The sequence below is a fragment of the Equus asinus genome, chromosome 1 (genome assembly GCF_041296235.1).
Source record: "Equus asinus isolate D_3611 breed Donkey chromosome 1, EquAss-T2T_v2, whole genome shotgun sequence".
NCBI lineage: Eukaryota > Metazoa > Chordata > Mammalia > Perissodactyla > Equidae > Equus > Equus asinus.
In genome coordinates, this window is record NC_091790.1 from 30,924,757 (window position 1) to 30,942,935 (window position 18,179).

General features: G+C 47.2%; 1 protein-coding gene and 1 long non-coding RNA gene across 3 annotated transcripts in view; one reads left to right on the forward strand and one right to left on the reverse strand.

Moving 5' to 3' along the window:
• Positions 1–18,179, forward strand: part of EZR (ezrin) — a 50,886-nt gene that overhangs the window by 18,742 nt on the left and 13,965 nt on the right. For both annotated transcript variants that reach the window (XM_070483218.1, XM_044761532.2), the window contains exons 3-7: positions 7,548–7,631; positions 11,301–11,396; positions 12,285–12,559; positions 13,493–13,576; positions 14,470–14,616. In XM_070483218.1, the coding sequence (XP_070339319.1) occupies positions 7,548–7,631; positions 11,301–11,396; positions 12,285–12,559; positions 13,493–13,576; positions 14,470–14,616 (686 nt within the window). The remainder of the gene's footprint in view (positions 1–7,547; positions 7,632–11,300; positions 11,397–12,284; positions 12,560–13,492; positions 13,577–14,469; positions 14,617–18,179) is intronic.
• On the reverse strand, positions 14,616–16,074 carry LOC139040072 (uncharacterized). The gene is made up of 3 exons (XR_011493918.1): positions 15,469–16,074; positions 15,122–15,299; positions 14,616–14,906 (listed from the first exon to the last, which is right to left on the reverse strand). It is a non-coding gene; the product is annotated as an uncharacterized lncRNA (long non-coding RNA).

Sequence of the window (18,179 nt, forward strand, 5' to 3'; positions counted from 1 at the left end):
GGGCATGGGGTTTCTTTTTGGGGTGATGAAATGTTCTAAAATTAGATAGTGGTGTTGGTTGCGTAACTCTGTGAGTATGCTAAAAATCACTGAATAGCACATTTTAAATGGGTAATTTCGTGGTATATAAATTTCAACAAAACTGTTATTAAAAAAAGCACATAGTGACTCAATGTGAAAATCACAATACAGCATTGTCTCTAATTATTTAATTAGGTGAACCCAAATAGCTTCTGAAAAGGCTTTCCTAATTCATGTATTGTCAGTTGTGCGAACTTCTCCTTGTTATACGCCTCTGCTTGTCTTCCCCCATCTGTGGGAGAAAGTTAACTGTGCCTACTTCCTGTGAGAGCGTTTCGAGGTATTTGAAAGGTCTTATCCAAATATTTGAAGGCTGTTAGAAGTTGCTGGAGTGGCACCTTCGCAAGAGGGCTGGAATGTTGGAAAACAGCGCTGACATTCTCGGTGCCTGTGAAAGGTCACACTCTTAATGTCTTGGTGCTGCGTGGGTCGCTGTTCTCAGACTCATTCTGAGTAAATGCAGGTGTGATAATACAGGGATTAATCTGTTATCGCTGAATCTACTACCCGAAATTCAAACATTCAGATGTTACCATTTGAATTTCCCTATTTTAAATTATTTTCCCGATTCTTGAGCATGTAGGAAAATCACGGCCAGCTTTTGTTCCCCCTGCAGCGTTCTGGCTAGGAAAATTAAACCTGGTGGCTTTGTCTAGGGGGGTATCAACGGTTGCTTTCTGTGAGCTTTGTGGAGGAACTAGTCTTAGACTTTTCCCTCGCATCTTGGTCTTTAAGGCAGCTTGAATTGATTCTGTAAAAGCTGTGATTGGAGAAGTAATCTTAAACCAAGTTTAAAGTATTTCAGGAGGAAATGAACACTTCCCGAAGGAAAAATTGCCTAACTAGATTTATTTACTAAAATGAGGAAAAAGGGAGATCATTTGACAGCTAAAAATTCAGCAATCGTACGTGGGTTAGAAGTACAATAACAGTATTTCATAGGCAACTCAATATTTTTCACATCTCTCAGACTCTTAGAAGGCATTTTAGATGCCATTTTGATCGAATTAATCTAAGAAGACTCAAAAATCATCTTTTCCAAAGTGTATTCTGAAAAACACTAGTCCTTTGGGATGTCCCAGGGAGAAAGCTGGATGGGCAGAACAGTCTGGCGCCATCCTGGGGTTTCACAATTTGCATTAACACAGCAAAGACGCTGAAAGCCTTTCAGTGAGAGAAAGAAAAAAAGAAACAGAGAACCTTAATTTATGTGACTTCAAAATATGCCCCCCCTCTAAATTCAGATAATTTGGTGAGAAATACACAGCCGCTGATGTGGATGGTGTCAGAAGCCACTCAGATGATTTTTAAGTTGTAGAATGTTAGAGTTGGAAGATCCCTGACAGATAAAGTTGTTTCCAAAGGAGCAGGGAAGTGGCCTTCTTCAGACCGTGGGCCCACCAGGGCGACGGTGGCCGGGCCGCCTGGGCCAGCAAGGTGGGTCCTGTCAACAGCCCTGCTGGCAGGTCTGTCTGTTTAGGATTCCTCAGCTGCTTTAGGGAATGACCAAAGGGGACAGTGGATTTATTTTGTTTTAATAGGGTGAATTGTTAAACTGAGTCTGTTTTTTATAAAAACAGATCAGAGTTTAACACCTTGAATTCTCCTTTTTGTTGGAAGAAGAGATGTCAGTTGCATTGGAACAATGAAACCTGTACTCCCGTGTGTCTGGCTGGAGAGTTCCGTTCCCCCTCCTGGAAATGTGAAAACAGGTGTGAGCTTTTCACTTGTCTCTGGAAACCCTCTCCTGGCCAGCTCGTAATGGTTTTGCCGTTTTCTCCGAATCTTCCATTCCGTCTGCCCACGTCCCTGAAGGAGTCTGTCTTGCAGGATTTCTTGTGACTCTGGCTCTTATCACGCTCCCCACGTCTCACCTTGTGCCTTTGGACTTTAGACCAGCATTTCAGAGCTGGGAAGGGCCTCCGATCATCTAGTCCAAACCCTCTTTTTGCAGATAAGGGGGCTGAGGTCCAGCGGCAGGGAGCCATCTGCCTGAGGTCCTCAGGAGGCCACAGCGCGAGGTCCCGGACCCAGGCTTCCCGGCTGCCACGCTGTGGGCCACCACCCTTCCGGTGATCTGTGAATTTGGCTGATCCTAAAAATCACTTGAGTGGCTTTAAAAAAAAATTCCGGTTCTTGGGCTGCGGCCCAGAAACTCGTGTTTGAAAAGCCGCTCCCGGGATTCAAATGGTTCGTCTGGTTTGGGAAGAACTACTCTGTGTGACAGCTGTCTGAGGTCCATCGCTATGGAGAAGTCATAAGCAGCTCAAGGGCAGGGGCGCCTGGCTCCCCCCACCCCACGTGGCGTCACTGCACCCAGTAGGCATTTGGTTGGTGTTTGTAGAGTGAGTGAGCCCGGAAGGCATGCAGGGTACCCACTAGCTGGGGTGGGCCAGGAACAGAAGAATACGGCTATTGTGTTCAGCAGCATGTAGTATGGTAGTTTGAGCTGAGCTAACCCATAGGAAGAACAGCAAATGGAATTTTTTAAAGAACAGATTGTTAAGCAGAGGGAGGAGAGAGAGTATTACAATTAGGTTTTCATTATCTTCATTAAGGCACAGTTAGGTTTAAGTGTTTGAATCCTGATATTAAATAATATATGCATCATATAGTCGAGGTGTCTGGTGCAAATACCTGTGAAACTCTGATCGTTATTCGTGAAAAAAGTGCACGTGTTGCTTAAATTTAAGACGTTTTACTAGCCAGTTTTGTTCTTGTTTTAGAAATAAAACTAGGTTCATTCCTATTTTTGTTTTTTGGCCTCTGTCTCTTGCGTATACGGATATTCTTGTAATAGATCAGAAACTTACGTCTCCTGAAATGAAAACACAACTCACCTGCTAAGCTAGGCTGCTATCTGGGGCAAAAAAGATTTTTCTGCTGGGTAACCAGTCAGTGTGAAAAATATACATGAGAGCCTCATTTCCCTTGAGGGGTTCAGGCATCTTCAATACCAAGTTTTTCTGCCTTGTGTCTAAGATGTCATCTTATTCTAACATAGTATGTTAGTTAGTATAACATACTAACATGATATGTAGCTGTGGAAGGACCTCACTGGTTTTCATCTGTAGAGTGCTAACTTCACTCCCATATCTACACTTATTTATGAATTCCCGCTATAAATAGTGGAGTATGATTATGTCCGGTTCCTTATGTGTTCTGACATTTAAGAACTCTAAATGTGGCTTTGTGTCTTAGCTTTCACTGGAGTAGCATTTGGAGGGGAGACATGAATTATTAAATTATCATCTACACCATCAACCACATGGTTCTTTGTGCGTATGTATGCGGCGGGGGGTGCACGAGCAAAATTAAACTTTAATCACCACCGCCCCCTCCAAACAAAACATGTTAGAAAGGTTTTTAGTATTTGGCAAGCCTGACATGAGCACTGCCTTTTTGGGGGTGGACTTAAATGACTAACTCACGTTCTCTGTACACATCTGTATCCCACATTCCTGGGTGGCTTTGCTGTCTTCAGCAAATACTGCCTCTGATAAAAGCATGTGACCCAGGGGGACGTACCAAGACCATAAAAATTGCCAAGTGTGCACTCTTTTCTCCAGTCTTTGCACGTGGTCTGGGTTCGTGTGGTGTTATGTTTAAGCCTGTGGCCCCCCCGCTTTTTGTGGGACCATCCCCATGTTTATCGGGCATACCCACACAACCCCACTTTATTTCTGTGGCACCATTGCAAATACGAGTGCCGGCTTTCATCCAAGTACATTGAGTTCAGTAAAAACAATTGCTCACCGTGGGAAATGTAAAACACAGATAATGGAAAGGAAATTTGGGATTTAGATGTGTTTCTTTAACTGCCAAGGCCTGATTTCTTTTAAAGCCCCTGGATAAGTGGACCAAAATATGTATATAAATGGTCCTGTCGTCTGAGTAATTGTTTCCTTTTAAACTGTGATAAAAGTGTGTGCTGCGTTTCAGCACGTTATTAAAGATCTGTACAATTGAAAACAATCTTAGTAGACTTTCTAAATATGGAACTACTCCTCACTGTTGATTAAGTCAGTGCTGTGCTGTGCTCCTTAATCTGGGTGGGAGCGGCCCCTTTTCCCCAGAGCCTTTGGAAATGTGTGCGTGCGGGAGCACTTTGAGATGCCCCAGTGACTGGGGACAGCTGTGTGTAGTGGGCGGGCCCAGGGATGCAAAACATTCTGCAGAATGAACGTGCTGCCCGGAATGCCAGGAGCACCCCCGGGAAGAAACACTAGTAGGGTGTTGACCACTCCAGTAACACACACACCCGTGGAGGCACAGCGGCTCAGCCATTGATCGTTAACATACTGTTCACTCATGGGTCATTTAGATTTCTTGGGTTCTCCCATCTCAACCTCTATATCAAGATTGTAGAGCATGCACTGTATATGGTATATACATCTGTTGACTAAAATTACCTTGGAAATAAGGCCAGAAAGTACTAAGATAAGGATATTTAAAAGTTAAACAATGTAAGTTTTCTGGGATCAAGTCTGGTACCAAACAGATCCTCTACAGCAAAACATGTTTAATATTTGACCAGAATCATGCAGTCGAGCTTCTTGGCCTAGAAAATCACTGAGGAACCCTAGAGGTGCAGAAATAATACAAACGATAGAGACTTTAAAGCAAATGTGGAAAATGAGATTCAAAGACAAGTTATTTTCCATGGAATGAGATGACTCTATATACATTGAACAAATAAGACTATAAAAGTAGAAATATATAAAGATTGAACAAAAAAAAAAGGATTGTTGGGGCTAGCCCAGTGGCGTAGCAGTTAAGTTCATACACTCCGCTTTGGCGGCCCAGAGTTCACCGGTTCAGATCCCAGGCATGGACCTACCCACTGCTTATCAAGCCATGCTGTGGCAGGCATCCTATATATAAAGTAGAGGAAGATGGGCACAGGTGTTAGTTCAGGGCCAATCTTCCTCAAAAGAAAAAAAAAAGGATTGTAAAAAATTCAGTTTCGAGAATAATATATTGTATATTTGACAAATAATATCAGAAAAAAAGACAGTAGACCATGCACTGTATACAAATATACACATATATTGATTAAAATTGACTTTATAATTTTAGGGGGGGTTCTGAAGATAAAATTTGTGGTGCATCGCCAAATCAGAACTGGGAGGTACTCCTTTGGCTGGGGCCGGCACACCCAACAAGGGAGGAAAAGGCTGTTTGCTTCCTGTTGCTTGTCCTGATTTTATTTGTTACTGCAGTGCCAGAGGAACTTAACCTGATCCTTAGGCTGCCATCTTTGTTTAAGGTTATATACCAGACTTCATGACCACCCAGGGTGCTGGAGCACGAGGAAAGAAGTCTGTGGAAAGAGCAGACCAGCTCAAACTTGGCAAAGTGGCTTCTGTTGGAGCTACTGATGCTCCAATTAGGTCCTTGTCACGGGAGGTGTAGTTTATACAGAGCTTCTCAATATGCTTAATTTTTTTAAGAAGTTCACTTACATACTGCTGGCTTCTTACATCCAACCTCAGTAAAAGTATTCATTTTACTGGTTATTTGCTTTTTCAAAGAGTTCTGTGAACTTTGAGTCAAATATATACCTGATTTAGAACCTTCAAGTCATTTTTTCTGAATTCCCGTTAATCAGTTTGCAGAATGGCTAATAATGGTGCGATGGTCACCTTCTGATGTGAATAGCTTTGGTTTCAGGAGGTGACATTTTCTTGCTGTTGTCAAATTGAGAAGTGATCAAGATTCAGAGTTGAGTCTGAAGTCTCCTGTGCGTGGACTCTGCTCTTTCCTCTTGGTCTTCACCAGGCTGGTAGCATTCAGGACAAATTACTGGGTGGTTCAGTTTCTGAATCAGTAAAGAAAAAAGAAAAAAAAAGCCTTATCTGAGGCCCTACATTTGTCAGCCCCTCCGCCTCCCCCTTTAGTTTTGAGTGTGATACGTCATCGTGGGCTTATGAGTGTGTAATTTGGAGCTATGTTTGTTCTGGAATGTTCGACTCTGGGGCTGCCTCTCTCATTAAGAGAGATATCTGCTTTATTGTATGCTTCATAACAGCTCTTTTGTGATTTTTTTAAAATAAATTATTTATAAATAATTTAGGAGAAAGAAACTTACTAGGTTTTTATATTTTAATATAATCGAAGAATTTAAAATATGCCTAATCTTGCTTCTCAGTAAACTTCAGTCCTTTGATTTGTAGGCCTGAGATTGGAGGGGAAAGTTTTTTTAAGACTGGAAAATGAAGGCGCACTTCTCTGCTAGTAATCGTGGTCAGAGAACCTTCAAGACATGCTGGGTGTGTCTCAGAGTCTCTGTCCGTTATCACAGTCTTGAATGTTAGGAAGAAAATGATTTGCAGAGACTAGTTTTGCTCCTGGAGTAACAACCAGTGTGCTGGGTGCTAGAAGTGTGTCGTGTGGGAGACCGAGACCTCGGTCAGCCGACTGTCAGTGCAGCTCATCTGTCTTCATCACATTTATGTTGGGGTTAGAAGAATTCAGGATGTGGGTCTATCCAGCTATCTGTATATTTCGCTTGAAAAATGGTGAGAAGCAAGCATTTCTTATGTTAAGCCTTCTAGTTGCTGTGCGGCTGTGGTCTTTTCCTTTGGGACAGTGACATAAAGTAGATTTGTCTGTTTTTCCTAGGCTAGTAGATCTGGGTTTTCTCAAGTGATAAATTTGAAAACTACCTTGAAATACATTTTTTTTGAACAAACAACTATGTGGCAACATTCGAGACCATTTTAAGGCCCTCCCATCACCACCACCTCAATTTCCTGTGGTCTCACCATCCTAATAATACTTCCATTTTTGCATTTTACTTTAATCCTTTGTCTAGCTAGATCTCACATATTTGCATTGAGAGGATGCGCACCATTTTGCCTGTCATTTTTAATTGTTGAAGCAATTTTCCATGTTTCTACTGTCTTCATCATTACCCTTTCAAATGACCACATAATATTTTATCCTCTTTGATGCGTCTGTAGTCTTTTAACCATTTCTCTCTCCACCATTTAGATGGTTTCTCATGTTGCTGTGAACGTTCTGGCATATGTGTCCTTCTCTCTCTTTCACTCACTGCCTTGGTCTGAATTCTCAGAGGAGGCTCGCTGCCCCCACTGGTGCCTCACTTAGCTGTTGTAAGGGTCAGAGTGGGAGGGTGTATGGGAAAATACGTCAACAGTTATCAAAGTATTTTTGTAGAAAAACAGCTTAGACCTAAGTGTGAATGTGCTGTATGAAAGCAGAGAGGGCATACATTTGAATCCAAACTGTGTGCTCATGTGAGTCTCATCTGCTGTCTCATAATCAGCTGGGGGTGCGTGCGTGTGTGTGTGCGTGTGTGGTGACTAGCATGAAAATGGATGTTGAAGAGGAACACACTTGCCATATTGCTAAGTGGCTTTGAGTTCACGTGGAAGGCTCAGGAGACAATTAAGAGAAAAGAGCACTCAGTTAAGGGTAATTTGTTGTGTTCTCTTTTCTAGATCAATGTCCGGGTCACCACCATGGATGCGGAGCTGGAGTTCGCCATCCAGCCAAACACGACGGGAAAACAGCTGTTTGATCAGGTTGCTGTCTGTGAACTCAAGGGAGAGAATTCCCATTCAGAAAATTGTTTTTGTAACGTTCAAATAATTGGGTTTGCTAAGCACGTTCCTTGGTTTGCTGCTGGCTTCTCTGTGTGGAGCAGACCCTTTTCCCCCTCCTACCCGGGGATTCACACTGCTGTAAACACTCCAGGGCTGGTCCCTGTCCACAGCCCTCTCAGAGGAAGTTCAGGGGGTGCTGTGACATCTTCCTCAGCACAGTGCCACACCCAGAAGCTCCGGCTGCCCTCTCTTCCCCTCTGGGTCTTCATGGTCCCCCTGGCTGTTTTCTTGCTAATAGCCGGCTGGTCTGCAGGCCAGGGTGCCTTGGGTCAGACTGCCTGAGGGCCTGACTGGAACTGAGCAGGCCACAGTTTCCAGCATCAGCCCCTCCCGGGCTCTTCCGCCCGCTGCAGCATCCATGACCTCACTCAAGTGGCCGCAGACACTCTTCCCTTGAGCCGGGTGACATGGAGCACATCCACAGTCCAGCGTGTTTCTTCTTGAAACCTGAGGGTGAACGCAGAGCATTTTAGTAAGAACAATGAGCCACTATGAAGGCTGTGGTAATTCCCACAGAACAGCTCCGAGCCTTCAAGAGAGTGAGATCTACTTTTCAGGGCTGAGTAAAGTCTGCTCTGGGGCCGAGGATCCAGGAGGGCAGCTGGACCGGATCTGAGTTTACAAGTCGCTTGAACCGTTGCCTGCCTTCCTGCGGGGCCCACTGGTAGCATTCTGCATCCTGGCACGAAATTCAGAAATGGGAGTGGGTGCTGATTGGGAAAGCTGGGATGTAGAATTTTAGCAAATCCAGAAGCTATGGGTGACCCCCCCAGTGCTTGATCAGATCTCCCTCTCATCCCGGGAAGTGAGCACCTAGTAGGTTAGTTCCCCCAGGCGCTGGGCTTGAGCCCCACAAGCCCACACTGGTGAGAGGCAAGCCCACACTGGTGAGAGGCTCGCGTGGACGCCGGGTGGAGGTGCTAATTCAGGGGCAGGTGCAAACGACTCCTCAGGGCTCCCTGGCTCTTCCTCACCCAATAAGGATAAAGACGTTTCCTGCTCTGGCTGGGGCTGTACTTAGGGTAAACATCGAAAGGTTTCTCCTCAAAGACAATCCTAAAGTAAGTGAAGTGGAGCCAGCTGAGTGCCGTGTGGCACAGTGCTTGGCACACGGACCGGGCAGGAGCCTCAGGTGCAAGTGTTAGCTCTGCCTGCGGCCGGCATGGCCCTCAGTCACACCAGAGTCCTTGTCTGTCGATGATGCTCGGCTGTCCTCAGGCAAATTTGTTAAAGCAGAGATGGCCGCTCTCGTTAGGGTCCTTACAAAGTTCTGATGTGTCAGTCAGTTAGCTTCCCTTACCTGCATCTTCCAGGTTCTCTGTGACTAGATTCTAGTCCAGGGCTCTGACTCGGCGGAGGGCATTGCAGAGCCCAGGCGCCACGGCAAGGCGGGTGTCCTAATGGGGCCGAGTGGCAAGAAAGGGGTCCCTGAGGCGTGACTGTGGGGGTGACTCCGGGTGTCCTTTGTTTCCGGCCTCAAAGAGTATTTTCCAGCTATTGCTTGAGATCGAGTGGACAAACCACTGCCTTTTCCTTTCCCAAAACCTGCCATTGAAAACTCTGCTGAGGCAGAAATAAAGGAATAGACCCCACACACGTTCAGATCCCACTCCCGTGCTGTGTATCAGCTTTGGGTTAAGCTAAGGACATTGTCGGGAGTAGTGAGGGGCATTTCTCTAGGAGTGTTGGCTTGCCCTTGTTGGGAGGATTTACCAGTTGGTTTTTAGAATGGACTGGAGAAGGAAGGCTAATGTTCGATTCTGTCATGTTTTGGAGAAGCTGTAGGGGTGGAGGAGGTAGGGCTTTGAAACGTTGAGGACAGTCATCCTGGAAATAGATGGAAGATTCGCATGTAAAGCCACGAGGCAGATGAGGCCACCCAGGGACAGGCTTTCACCGAGAGAGTGAGGGTCCTGGCTTACATCCACGGCGTGGTTCCAGGGTCTGTGATCTGTCAAGGGTGCTGGCCGCATCGTAGCAGATGGAGAAGAGGAGTCTGAGCTGTGGCCCTGAAAATCTCTGAGGGTCTGATGGGGCTGGGGAAGGGACGTCAAGTGTACAAGAAATCATTTCAAACTGGTTAGACCCAGATCCAGGCAGCGTGGATGAGGCAGAGAGACTAGACTGGAGAGACAGTGATTGCTGATGTTGTGGGGTTTTCTTCTGCAACCTTGAAACACCCCAAAGAGGCAGGCAAGGCAGGGTTTATGTGCAAGTGATGAGATAGAGGTTTGTGAGATCAGGTATAAAAACCTGGTCCTCAAATTTAGCCTTCTCTGCACTTAGCTACCATAAAAACAAGACACGGGGTTCCCCAAAAGACTTGGGAGTAAAGCGCCGTGTAAAAGTAAAAATGGCTTTCATGTCACCCGTGGTGAAGGGTTTTGGTTATAGTCCACCCCCCCCCCCCGCCTTTTTTGGGGTGAGTGGAGGGAGCAGGTGAACAGATTAGTCCTTGGCCTGTAATAAACAGACTCCTCGAGGTCTATCCAGCATCTGGTCCCCACCGACGAGGAAATAGGCCCAGAGCAGGAGTTTGTTTGGAATTTCAGATTTTATTTTAAGCAAGTACTCCAGTTCCCTCATTTGTCATTTCTAGTCTGTTGAGTCCTCTTTCTCTTTAAATATGATGGAAGCCATGTATTCCAAGAATGGTAACCTTTTTTAAAGAAGTTTAACATATATCGTGGGATTTAAAACTATATCAAAGCACCAGGACCCAGTTGATGATGTTTGACAAGTGTCCACAGCGAGATGATTTTCTGTCTCCAAGACACAGGCATAACCAGCTGTGGGCTCTCCCTGTAATGGACCACTGGAGACTTTTTTTCCAGTACTGTGGGAATTTTAGAATATGAAATCCTCACAATGACCTAGGGTTGAAGTCTACCGTACTGTATCAGAATTTCAAATTTCTGGAGGTTGGAGGAACACAAGTCGACCCTTGGCATGTGTGAGGCCTAGCACCCCGCTCCTCTCCCTTCCCTGGAAGTTTGCCATCACCTACCTCCTGCCTTTCCGGGGACTGCCGTGTCTCTGTTCCTAGTCAAACAGAGTCCTGGGCCAGCCGGCTGAGACGCCAAGACACCAGGACAGGCAGCCAGGAGACGCCCGGGTGTCCCTTGGCTTCACATTGGTAACCTTCCACCCCTTTCCATGCAGACACACCTGACAGGTGACTGCACACCTGTGACACACACTTTCACCGGTATACCTGGGGAATGCCCGATTCTTGCGTGCTCTCTACAACTCACCTGGTTGTCTTGACTCAGGAAAGCAGAATGGGGGACCAAGGAGCAGGAATGAAGTTTTATCAGATCTTAAGATTTTAGAAGATTTAGAGTAACCCTGAATCTGCTCAAGTTTATATTAAAAGTAAATCATTCATGGCTTTGGGGTAAGAGCCTCTGTTGGGAACAAGTTCCCTGAGACAGTGTGGGTGAGGCATGGCCGGTGTGGCTGAGCAGCTGGCGCCTGGCTCCCTTGGCAAGTCGGCTGAACCACGTGACCGTGGCTGCTTCCAGAGCAGCTGCCCCTCCGAGTTTCTGGGGCCGCTCCAGCCCTCCCCTCTCTCTGTCTTTCTCACAGGTGGTTAAGACTATCGGCCTTCGGGAAGTGTGGTACTTTGGCCTCCAGTATGTGGATAATAAAGGATTTCCTACCTGGTTGAAACTTGATAAAAAGGTAAGTTAGAGTTAACTATTTACAGGCTATTAATTGGGTGTTGGTCTGCTCCGTTGACGTTGAAACTGGAGCACCTCACTCTGTCTTTTGTTTTTTGTTCCTTTTTATTTGTGTAAGAGTTTTTATACACGAAAAGGTTGCAGGTTTCCAGTAAAGGGGGATATTGGTTGGAACTCAGATCCTGGCATTTCTCCTTACTGCTCACTCATTGGAGCATATGATGATTAATTGCTTAGCTTTTGGTTGACCTTAGGTATTTTTTTTTTCAATGAGATTGTTAATCTCATAAACCATGAATCATCCACTGTTTGGTAAGAACCTGTTATGGCTTTGTTTGAACCTGTGATAGATTATCTTCCAACTCCAAAGACTGGATAATTCCATTAACAGTTATAAAGAAAAGCAGTAAGCTCTGCGTTTTCTCCAAACAATTTGAAAATGTCCATTTTCCTAAATCCCTGCTTTCCTCTTATGTTACTCTTAACAAGTCAGGATGGTAGTTGGGGATGTGAAAGGGGGGGAACATGAATCATTAAAATTATGATCTGTGGTCGAGGGCTGGACTGGCCACGTGGACAGGTGCTGGGTTCACAGGTCATTAGGGCAGATTGTCCCCAAATTCGAGTTCTCTGGAATTGCCAGCATCATCCTCGAAAACCAGAGCTTGTGGGCTTGGTGGCCAGTAACTGGCTGTTGCCAGACTTCAGCTGAGTGTGGGAGGGTAATAGGACTTTGGCCTTTTTTTATCTCACACGCTAAAAAGGTGACTTTCAGAATAAACATTCTCTTCTGAAAATGGACCCTTTGAGTGAGTGGTTAGAAACCTGTTTGGGAAGGCAGGTCTTCGTCTTCCGAACTTGTCATGAGAGTTTGGCTTCTGTTGTCCAGGTGTCCGCCCAGGAGGTCAGAAAGGAGAATCCGCTCCAATTCAAGTTCAGGGCCAAGTTCTACCCCGAGGATGTGTCCGAGGAGCTCATCCAGGACATCACGCAGAAGCTTTTCTTCCTGCAAGTGAAGGACGGCATTCTCAGCGATGAGATTTACTGCCCCCCTGAGACCGCCGTGCTCCTCGGCTCCTATGCTGTGCAGGCCAAGTTTGGAGACTATAACAAAGAAACGCACAAGTCTGGGTACCTAGGCTCTGAGCGGCTGATCCCCCAAAGGTGAGCAGGAGGCGGCCAGGCCTGGGTGAGGGCAGTGGTTGGCATCCTCGAAAGGCGCAGGTGGTGTGTCAGAAGAAGCGGTCAGAAGCACAAGGACTTTGGCAAAGGGCAGTGCTCCCTGAGCTGGGGCTCTGGTCCTTTCCTAATCTGTGTGTTTGCATCACGTGCTCCGGCCTTCGCCCAGCACACCATCTCCCCTACGTGGTCCACTTGAACAGGGTCTGTGACGAAGAAACATGGCAGGGAGGGGACCGTTCCTCCTCACGGGAACCGAAGAGCCCCTGTCCTATAACATAATCAAAGCACTTAGCTCTCCCTGGTTGTAATCATTTGGCCTCTGTTAAATCTGTTTTTATTCCCTAATGGTCACATAAATTGCCGCCTTTGGAAGAAGAGACCTCTTAAAGTAAAATACCTTTTTAAAGTTTTTTCCAGCAGGCCTGGGTTTGTCCCAGTCCTGACTCTAAATCTTCCAGATTGTTAATTATCATAAATAGAAAACTCGGGGGCCGGCCCGGTGGCACAGCGCATAAGTTCACATGTTCTGCTTCTCGGCAGCCCGGGGTTCGCTGGTTCGGATCCCAGGTGGGGACATGGCACTGCTTGGCAAGCCATGTTGTGGTAGGCGTCCCACATATAAAGCAGAGGAAGATGGGCATGGATGTCAGCTCAGGGCCAGTCTTCCTCAGCAGAAAGAGGAGGACTGGCAGCAGCTGTTAGCTCAGGGCTAGTCTTCCCAAAGATAGATAGATAGATAAATAAATAAATAAATAGAAAACCTGCACATTAGGAAGTAGAAACAAATGCTCTTCTTTGTGGTGATTTTATTTGAAAGAAAAGTCCCGGTTTGTGTGAGGATGGGCAGTGGCCTGTTGCTCACCTCTCATGGTCCTTTGGGGTGACAGTCCTGTGCCATCTTCCTTTCCACTCCAGAGTCATGGACCAGCACAAGCTGACCCGGGACCAGTGGGAGGACCGAATCCAGGTGTGGCACGCGGAGCACCGCGGGATGCTCAAGTGAGTGCTGGGCTGGCCGCTCCAGCCCGTCCTCTTGTCTTCTTTGTAAGTGACCCCAGTTAGGGTCCTCAGGGTGGTCAGCTTCAGGAGCCGCTGGACCAGGCTCCCGTCCCAGCGCCTGGTGGAGCAGTGCACAGAACTGCAAGTGAGGTTTTTTTCCTTAAACAAAGCCAGGTGTTCTTGCCTGGGGCAAGAAGCAGTTTCATTTACGCCTTCAGGCCCTAAAGCCTGCTCTCTGTCTCAGAGAAGCTGGTTTGTTCATTGTCTGGAAGGTGGTTGCCTTCAAAAGTGTGTAAATGGAAAGAAATTGATCCCAAGTGAGAAACACTTGCTCAGTAGCACAAGCGAGGCATGAAGGAGGGACATGCTGTGACAGGTGGCTGTTACGTGGAAGACATTGCCAGATTCTCTGCTGTCCTAGGATCTTCCTCTCGGGCGTCGGCAGCGATCCTGTGCGCTGCCTCAGCCTCAGAAGTGCGTTTGCACTGGGGCCTCAGAGACGCTGTCTTCGTTTCCTGGCTGACCCCAGCGTCTTCTCTGGAGGGAAATAACTCAAGCCTAAGCGCTGACGTAGTGCAGGGAACTGTGGGAGTCCCTGAAGCACCGTGTGGGCAAGAGAAAGGAAGCTTGTGCCTCATAATAAAATTTAAAAGGAAACTCTTCTGCATCCAGAGAAACCAGTGTGAGTCAGTTCAGTTCTTTCCGAGTGTGTAGAATGTGTCAGAGGTCAGCCCGGGGCCCACTCAGGGCTCAGGCGTGGATGGCCAGCAGAGGGACAGCACGTAGCTGTGTGCCCGTCCTGTGTGATCTGCCTTACGTTGAAGATTCTGGCAGTGGTCCTGGTCAGAATGTAGCGTGCTAATGATGATGTCAATCTTTATTCCCCCAACCAGAGATAATGCTATGCTGGAATATCTGAAGATTGCCCAGGACCTGGAAATGTATGGAATCAACTATTTTGAGATAAAAAATAAGAAAGGAACAGACCTTTGGCTTGGAGTCGATGCCCTTGGACTGAATATTTATGAGAAAGATGATAAGTGAGTTGAACTTTATTATTTTCAGTGGGTAGGGTCTCGGGTCTGGAAACAGTGGAGAAAATGGCAATTATGCATGTGGGTTACTGCTGAAGTATTTTTCTAGCAACTTACTGGCCCCGTGTGTGAATCTTCAAGGGCTTTTCGACTGTGACGTGGCCATCTTGGAGAGTTTTCAGAGGTGTGCGTTAGTTCTGTCCTGTCACTGTAGCCTGTTCGTTAGCACGTGTCGCCTGTGCTGAGGGGCCCAGCTGGGTGACCGAGAGGGTCTCTGACCTCATAGACTCTGGAGCCTGTGAAAAGAGGGCAGAAGGGGAGCTGCAGGAAGGCATCCCCCTCACCTTCCACTGAGGCCCCCGCCAGCCGCCTCTGGGCACCAGCACACCCATAGCCGCCACCCAGGCAGCCTGGCAGTGCTGGGCGGCTCGAGGTCAGTGCTAATCCAACCAAGAATATTTACAGTGCTGTCAGAGACCTTAGGATTCTGTAAACAATAGCCCTTACGTACAGACAGTTTAGCAAAATCCTCTGAACCTGCGGGAGATCTCCAGCTGCCGCACATTCCGCAGTGTGTCGGGTGTGGTCTGCAATGCAGAGGCGCAATCAAGCCGGCCGGGCTCCCCACTCCCACTGGCTTCCTTTGCCCATCCCCCTGGTGACAAACACTGCATCTTTCTGCCAAGGATCTAGATACACAGAAAAAAAATCATTCTAAAATTCAGCGAAGGAAAAAAAAATTTTAGATATAAAAATAAGAAAATAAAATTCAGTGAGGGCATGTTTTCCACAGTTCTACCCCGTTTCTGCGAGCGACACCTCCTCCCACATTTCCTGCTTGCGCCTCACCCATCTTACCTGTTCTCAGATGTTAATGCTTTCAGCACCCACATCCAGATTCCCCAGAAACCCCCTCTCTGGCATTCACGAGGGGCGTGGCATTGCTTTTGACAAATGGTATCACATAAAGCGTCTGTCTATAATCCGAGCCATGTGTACTCTTGCCAGAAACCAGTACAGATACGTTTCCTGTGGGCGGGGCAGGGACGCGGCTCAGACATCCCCAGCCCTCTGCTTCGTGCCTGAATAGGATGGAGTCACGCTTGGTTAGGAGCCCCCGAGGAGGGGTCCCTCTCTCCCAGAAGGCACGCTGCTAGTCGGGGATGACTCTGGTTACACAAATGACGATGCACGCATGAGAATCACAGGAACTCTTCCGAGAACCTAGAAGTGAATTACTGAGGACTCTTGGTTTGCTCCTTCCGCAAGTGTGCTAGATCCAGTGTTGGAGAGAACCGTGAACAGTGTGGGGAGGAAGGGGGACTCGGGAGGCCCCTGGGCTGGGGGATGGTGGCTGGCTGGCCCAGCCGTGCCGAGGGGCAGCCCACGAAGTGAGAGGACACAGCGGCCTCATGGGAATGGGTGTGGGGACCTGCCTCTGTCTTTGAGCTCATTTCTTGAATGACCAGATTTTGTAATGTAGCCACAGCCAGGCTGTCCAAACAGGTTTTTCGAGCTGCAGATACAGCCGTAGGCAAGAACTCACCTGTCGGCTTGTACCTACCCCCAGTCCATGTAAATGTTCGGGTTTTTCCAAGTAAGAGTTTGAGCTTCGTGGCTCCTTCAGTCCTGTTTCTGCTCTCCTTCTCCTGTCCCCAATTTAGCAGTGAAACTGACAATCCTCTCAAAGGGGTCTTCTCCCCAAAAAGGGGGGCACTTCTTGCCTCTCTTCTTCCCGTTCCTGAAGCACCCCTCTTTTCAATGATAAAAAAACACTTACCCTAACATAGTAGGCCGAAGTTCTTCTCCTTTTAAACAAATATTGATAACCTGGTGACCAGGATAAGCCAGCGACCGTGGCTCGAGTCTGAAGGATGCTGTGACAACTCTTGTCACCTGTTGATGTACTGCCCTCAGCTGTGGCCCTGACAGTGGAGTCTTGGATGTTCTTGGAGCCTTGTTCAAGTGAGAGAGCGGCTATACAGTATTGAGTATGTAAGTCAAGTGGTCAGAGGCTTAGCACACCCTGCAAATAAACAAATACCTCTTTATTTTACCAAAATATTTATCCTTTGGAGTATTAAATGTGCTCCAAATGGGAAGTGTCTCTTAAGGGCCCTTTTTCATTTTGTACGTGACCATTAAGTGGGAGCATCTAGGACTGAAAGCATTTCTTTTCTGTTGCTTTCTGTAAACCCTTAGCTCCGAAGGGGAGGGGAGTAGAGAAAGGGAGGAAATGGCAGACCCCCTCTCTGAAAGGCATTTTCAGCTTGGGAACAGAGAAAGTTCAGATTAGCGGTGTTATAATTCCCCTGGCATCCGCAGACCAAAGCAATACAGAAATGAGAGGAACCTGATCCTGTTCCCGAGCTCTTTGGTCCTTTGAAAGCAGGTTTCCCCTCCGTGCCATCCCTCCAGGGCTCGCCTCTCGTTGGTGCTTCTGTGGGAGGAGTTTCTGATGCAGCTCCTGCCAGGCAACTCCACGCACCCTCTTAGGGACAGAGAGGACGCTGGAAAGAGACGAGTTGGAGGCCAAAACAAGAGCCAAGTGTCCTTCCCCTTAAATTCCTCACGGTTGTAAATCAGATGTTCTCTGACTTACAGTTCCATTTTATTTACCTGGAGAAAGGATGTTTCGAGCATATTACAGTCAACCAGCCATCTAAATAAATTATTTCCAGTTTCTGAAATTTTGGTCGGTCTTCCATCTTTGTGCCCTGTCGTCAGTGGCTTCGCTGGATGAGAGAGGAGAGCAAAAAGCACTTCTACTAATGGGTGTGAGTTTTGTTTTACGAGATATGCTGGGATCGCATGTGTCAGACCATCCTCTCTTCTCTGGTCTTTGGAACCCTAACTGGAATGTGGAACAGACAGAATTTTCCAAATGACCTGGTCTCTTCCAGAAGTTTGCTGTGGCAGGGACTCCAGCCGAGAGGCGAGTTTGGCCTGTGACATGTTCAGACATGTTAGAGGGGCCGAGGAGAAGCCGGGGAGCCTTTTCAGAATGGCTCAGCAGTGGGTGGTTAAGAAGGCAAGTGTGGGGAGAGTCCCCTGTGGGCCTGCCCCGCAGAGAGGCCGGAGTGCCCCCTGGACAGGCCCCTCCTCCCCTGTAGGGAGGGCAGAGCCCGATCAGCCAATGAGTGTTTTCTTCTATTGTAGAAGTAGGCAGAGCTTTTCCAGCCGAGTTATCACTGCCCATCGCTGCCTGGGGTGATGACTCAGCTCTTCTTCCTGTCTGTGTGGCACATGGTGATCTCCAGCCCATCCGCCAGCCCAGACCTTTTCTAAACTTTTTTAATGAAAAATTCCGAACAAACTGCAAAATGGAAAGGATTTCGCAGTCAACGCCCGTGTCCCTACAGCCAAGGTTTTGCCATGAGCGTTTCACTCCTTTGTCGCGTCTCTCCCCGTGCACACCTCATGGGACCCTCTGGCCCTCTCTTTTTCAGACACATTGCAAAGTAATTTGCAGGCATCTGTATACTTTCCCCAAAACACGTATTATTTACTAGAGCTCAGTCTGTTTTGTTTTGCTTTTGATGTAAAATTTAAATATAATGAAATGCACA